Consider the following 6,000-nt stretch of genomic DNA (forward strand, 5'->3'; position numbering starts at 1 on the left):
CTCTGTGGTTCAGTTGGTTGAGCCATGCCTCTTGGTGTTGAGGTCCTTGGGTCGAAGCCCAGGCAGAGCTCTAGGATATCAGTGCTGAAGGCCTGAGTCACAGGTGGTGTGTGGGGAAGTGGGATGGGCTGATGGTGAGGTGAGGTGAGGTGAGGTGGGGGGGCAACAAGTGGGCAGCTGCCCCCCCCATGTTGGGGTATGAAAGCAAAAGGGGGTTATGGAGCTTGAAGTGAGTGTAGTAACATAAACCTGTATGGGATAGTTAACACCTACCTACCACCCCAACTTTTTGGTTGGTGGTTTGAACTTCAACAACACTTCCCTCAACCCTCTGTGTGTGTGTGTGTGTGTGTGTGTGTGTGTGTCCCTCTTTCTCTCTGCTTCTTCCTCCACATTCACAATCACAATCCAAGCACAGACTCAAACCAGGAACCTCACACATGGGAGGCAAGACAGTCACCACTGAGCCACCAAATCCTACATATAACAGGTTCTTTGGTTTGGGGTTTGTCTTCTAAAATGAAACACAAAGCAAAAAATTCAGTGAAGTTCAGAGTGTTAGATCTTCCAGTTATGCCAAAGATAAACTTGATGGATAAGGAAATTGTCAGTAGATTTTGCTTCTGACTGTTTTGTGATCAGATTTGACCGTACGTCAATGTAATATTAAGAGAAAATGATCAGTGCTAAGAAACACACCAGTGTCTCAGAGAGAGAAAGGAAAAAAATCTAATTTTCTTTGCTATTCTTCTACCCACATGAACTCCTCTTTCCAATAAGCTTTTACCTTTGCTCTATTTTTAGACCCTGGACTTTTTTATTTATTTATTTTTTAGTAGCATGAAGATGATTTTTTTTTATCAGCATGATAAAATGATGAGCTATCAAACAAACTAATGATGGTTATAAATGCATATAGAGCCTTACTCAAGCCTGGAGATGGCTCACCAAGATTGTCATATTTTTAAAAAATCAAAACCTACACTAGTTTGGAGGATGCTCAGGAATTGTGGACCAACCCGACACTGGTGCTGAAGGACACACACCAACCCATCAAACGCTAACACATTAGTTTGTTCTTTTGGTTTCCTGTAAAAGCCGAGTGATCCAGTGTGAATCGGACAGAACGTTCTAGTAATTTCACAATCACACCTACAGATATGACTCAGTGATCCAACAGGTTTGTTGGTGATTCTCTGAGGGATATGGAGGAACTTGATGAACTCGTCCACGTGTTACGCAACAGGAGCATTAGGAGTTGGATATAAGAAATGAAATAAGGATAAATGAACACAGACAATCCGATGCTATAGTTCTGAAATACTGAGTATTTAATTGCTCGTTTACATTTGGAGTAAAACACACTTTCACGGCTATAAGCGCAGCATATTAGCTTCATCATTGTAACTCAATGTATTCTGGGTAATTTGTACTCCTAAAGTTTACCTTGAGGAAAAGAAAGGCCCTTTAATGCGGCCAAGTGGATTCAGCAAAGGGCAAGAACTGTGGATGATAAACAGCGGAACGTGGATGAAGTTACTCAGCGTTTCAGATCCTCGCTGGAGCCGAACAGCGCGACCAACTGCTCATGGTACAAAGCAATGTTCCTCTTCATGATCTCTTTGCAGGGACCCAGCAGACGCTCGAACGCCTGGACGTCGATCACTGAAAGAGAGGCGGAGAAAGAAAAAAAAAACAATGTGAACTTATGAGATATTTTATTGCACCTTTTTTCCTAGCTGGATTTTTTGTTTTTTACAGAATGTCAGATAGCAATGGTTTCTGGTTAAGCTGTGCTCCTGAAGCCAACAACGAACTCGCATCCAAGTTTCCTCACAATGATGAAGACAAGGGGACTCAGGAAAGAAGGAATACAGTATTGGAACACAGCCAGTACTGGCTATGTGTTTTACCTAAACATTTAGTTTCTCCCACAGCGTAAACGGACGCAGCTCGAGGTTTGTTCGTGACGAGCGCCAGTTCTCCAAAGTACTGACCCCGAACACAGCGGGAGACCTCCACCTCCACCTCCACCTCCTCATCCTCATCCCCGCTCCTCGGACGACCTGCTTTAGCCTGCGGACAAAAAGAGACCAAAGCTACGTTCCACAGCAAGTAAGTTGAAATAAAAAAATAAAGGTCTACATTATTGACACTCGAGTTTAACAGCGTGATGACGTCGCAATGTAGCCTTGATAAAATAATTTTAGTTTTTAATATAATATTATATACAATGTTTTTAAGCATGGGTAACCGTTGTGGATAAGAGTGTGATATGATATATTGTGTTTTCTTTTTAAGCATTAATTCACATGTTGTGATTTACTTTTCTCTTGATCATGATCTTCACAACTCCAGACTCCACGATGTAGAAACAATCAGCCGCGTCGCCCTGTTTAAAGAGCACACACTTCCTGTTCAACATTTTCATTTTCATTCGGGAATAAAGACTGAAAAACAGATACATCACATTTTGACCTGTTTAATGATCTGTTCTCCATCTTTGAAGGTTTTTGCTCCTAAAACGTCGACCATCTTCATCCGCTCTGATAACTGTGGATTCACATGAGGAAAGAAAAATGATTTCTGTGTGATTTTATAATAAAGTCACTCAAAACGTCCTATTTGCAATACGTTCTGACATGGAGCATCTACAGAAAAATAGACAGTAGCACCTACAGTACATTTTCCCCTCGTCAGAAAACCCATATTTCCATATTATAAATATGCAAATATATATTAAAACGTCAACCCTACATGCCCCGCCCCCTTTCCTGACAAACTGGTGGTTGATGTGCTGCATTTGCATAGTGGAAGCTGATTGGCTCCTTTTTTGATGATGTAATAATACTCTCAGATTTTTCAGTGAGATCTTGCTTTGTAAAGTTTAAGATGACTTTGAAATAAGAGGACAAACACGTACGGTACACTCCGAGGAACTTATTTTTATATAAATAATTTTATATAAATAATGAATTAAGATGAAATGTTTTCTAGGAAAAAAAGTAAAACAGACATCATAAGTCTTTCATCCTGTCTACAAAATTCTCTCCAGTGTCACAATTAAAACTTGTTAACCTTATATTAATTTGGTGATTTGTCCTTATGCTTTGGTAAATCACTAAGCTAAGTTTTTATTTTATATTTTAGTTATTGTAATTATTACTAATATACAGTGATAATGCCGTGACTAGCGGTGAGTGTTTGGGAATAAAAACAAACATTCAGTGAGAGAGAACAAATCAAAAACACACACCAACCTCGAGAGATTTCAGTAGAGGCACACACTCGATGAAGGCCTCGTACGTTCTCCTCTTCTTGGCGTTATTTTTCACAATCAGTCTGTGAAACGTCTCCCTGTCCTACACACAAGGAGTTTATAGAATATTATAGAATAATTTCATTTATTTATTTACACTTTACTCACTAAAATAAATATGTTTTGCTCACTGATATTTCTATATTTTTAGTGAAAGTTAGTTTTTGACCTCACCAGAGCCCACAGCGCCCCCGGCTGGACGGCGATGATGGTCGCAGCGCGTGGAGTGTTGTACATGAGCGCCAACTCACCAAAACTGCCTTTATTATCGTATTTCCCCACACAGCGACTCACACCGTCTTTCTCCACATGGATATCATACACTCCTCTGAGAGAGAGGGAGAGATACAGCACACAGTCGAGTCTGAAAATCGGCGTGAACTGCAAATCAGTCTTAATTTTTCATCAGTTATCAAATACTAGACCTCTCGATGACGTAGAAATTGTCTCCGTCGTCTCCCTGGTCTATGATGTGCTCGTTTGGCTTCACCAGCACCTCAAACATGGCGTCCAACACCTCAGAGAACTGTTCCTGAGACAGAGAGAGAAAAGAGGGTGGAGTTACTATAGAAACGGATTGTGATGTGAACGGACTGATTGGGTCCAAAAGAGGGCGCCAGTTCTCTCTTAACGCCGCTCTACTCCGTATGATATTCATCACGATAAAAAACCACGCACTGCAGAAGAACTCCCTAGACATGTGGTCTCAGATGATTTGGTTAATACGACAAGCGATCAGTTCAGCACCTCTGCGCCCAAAGATGGCCGACAGGTGAATTGGGGCTGGGTTAGAAAATCTGGACATGAGAACGCTTCTGCAGAGCAGGTCTACAATGCCACGCACAGGATGATGTGAAACCTGTACTGCAGTTACAAATTAAAAACAAAACAGCAGGAGTGATGGAGAAACATGTAGGATTCTGAAAAGAGTGTTGCATGGAATTGTAACAGCAGAAACAATCTTTTGTGTCTCTTTAATAGACAAAATAGACAAAGTGTGTTACCTCTTCCAGAGTTTTGAACAGCAGTATGTCCTTGCAGGCTTCCTGCAGTCTGCAGCGCTGCTGATCAGTTTTAGGGTGAACGATCTTCAGATCAGAGTCGTCATCATCATCCTCATCTGGGTTGTAAGGCTCAGCACACACTGTGGGGACCATAATCAATGTAACACACAATGTAACACACACATACACACACACACACTGCTGTGACATAAACACTGTAACACACACTGCAGCGACATGAACACCAACACACACTGCAGTGACATACACACTAACACACACTGCAGCGACATAAACATTGTAAAACACTGCAGCGACATGAACACTAACACACACTGCAGTGAACACTAACACACACTGCAGCGACATGAACACTGTAACACACTGCAGTGACATGAACACTAACACACACTGCAGCGACATGAACACTAACACACACTGCAGTGACATGAACACTAAAACACACTGCAGCGACATACACACTGTAACACACTGCAGTGACATAAACACTAACACACACTGCAGTGAACACTAACACACACTGCAGCGACATACACACTGTAACACACTGCAGCGACATGAACACTAACACACACTGCAGTGACATGAACACTGTAACACACTCCAGTGACATGAACACTAACACACACTGCAGTGACATAAACACTGTAAAACACTGCAGCGACATAAACACTAACACACACTGCAGTGAACACTAACACACACTGCAGGGACATAAACACTGTAACACACTGCAGTGACATGAACACTAACACACACTGCAGCGACATGAACACTAACACACACTGCAGCGACATAAACACTAACACACACTGCAGTGAACACTAACACACACTGCAGGGACATAAACACTGTAAAACACACTGCAGTGACATGAACACTAACACACACTGCAGCGACATAAACATTGTAAAACACACTGCAGTGACATGAACACTGTAATGAGTGTTATCGCTGTAACACACATTCTGAGGGGAACATTATCACTGCTACATGCCCTGTATCAGTGTAACACATACATACAGGGGGAACATTATCACTGTAACACACTGCAGTGTAACACATCTCCTGGGGGGAACATTAACACTGTAACACACACTGCAGTGTAACACATGTCCTGGGGGAACATTATCACTGTAACACACACTGCAGTGTAACACATGTCCTGGGGGAACATTATCACTGTAACACAATGCAGTGTAACACATGTCCTGGGGGAACATTATCACTGTAACACACTGCAGTGTAACACATGTCCTGGGGGAACATTATCACTGTAACACACTGCAGTGTAACACATGTCCTGGGGGAACATTATCACTGTAACACAATGCAGTGTAACACATGCCCTGGGGGAACATTATCACTGTAACACACACTGCAGGGTAACACATGTCCTGGGGGAACATTATCACTGTAACACACATTGCAGTGTAACACATGCCCTGGGGGAACATTATCACTGTAACACACTGCAGTGTAACACATGTCCTGGGGGAACATTATCACTGTAACACACTGCAGTGTAACACATGTCCTGGGGGAACATTATCACTGTAACACAATGCAGTGTAACACATGCCCTGGGGGAACATTATCACTGTAACACACTGCAGTTTAACACATGTCCTGGGGGAACATTATCACTGTAACACA

At 42.1% G+C, this 6,000-nt stretch overlaps 1 protein-coding gene across 1 annotated transcript in view; it reads right to left on the bottom strand.

Annotated features, from left to right (window-relative positions):
- Nucleotides 1–1,308: 1,308 nt before the first annotated feature.
- prkar2ab (protein kinase, cAMP-dependent, regulatory, type II, alpha, B) overlaps nt 1,309–6,000 on the bottom strand; it is a 6,507-nt gene continuing 1,815 nt past the window's right edge. Inside the window, exons 3-10 of the mRNA XM_034314235.2 lie at nt 4,324–4,463; nt 3,745–3,851; nt 3,494–3,647; nt 3,261–3,362; nt 2,479–2,553; nt 2,327–2,392; nt 1,914–2,076; nt 1,309–1,665 (exon numbers count right to left, since the gene is read on the bottom strand). Coding sequence (XP_034170126.2) covers nt 1,541–1,665; nt 1,914–2,076; nt 2,327–2,392; nt 2,479–2,553; nt 3,261–3,362; nt 3,494–3,647; nt 3,745–3,851; nt 4,324–4,463 — 932 coding nt within the window. The 3' untranslated portion in view covers nt 1,309–1,540. The remainder of the gene's footprint in view (nt 1,666–1,913; nt 2,077–2,326; nt 2,393–2,478; nt 2,554–3,260; nt 3,363–3,493; nt 3,648–3,744; nt 3,852–4,323; nt 4,464–6,000) is intronic.

Source organism: Pangasianodon hypophthalmus, chromosome 20 (assembly GCF_027358585.1).
Source record: "Pangasianodon hypophthalmus isolate fPanHyp1 chromosome 20, fPanHyp1.pri, whole genome shotgun sequence".
NCBI lineage: Eukaryota > Metazoa > Chordata > Actinopteri > Siluriformes > Pangasiidae > Pangasianodon > Pangasianodon hypophthalmus.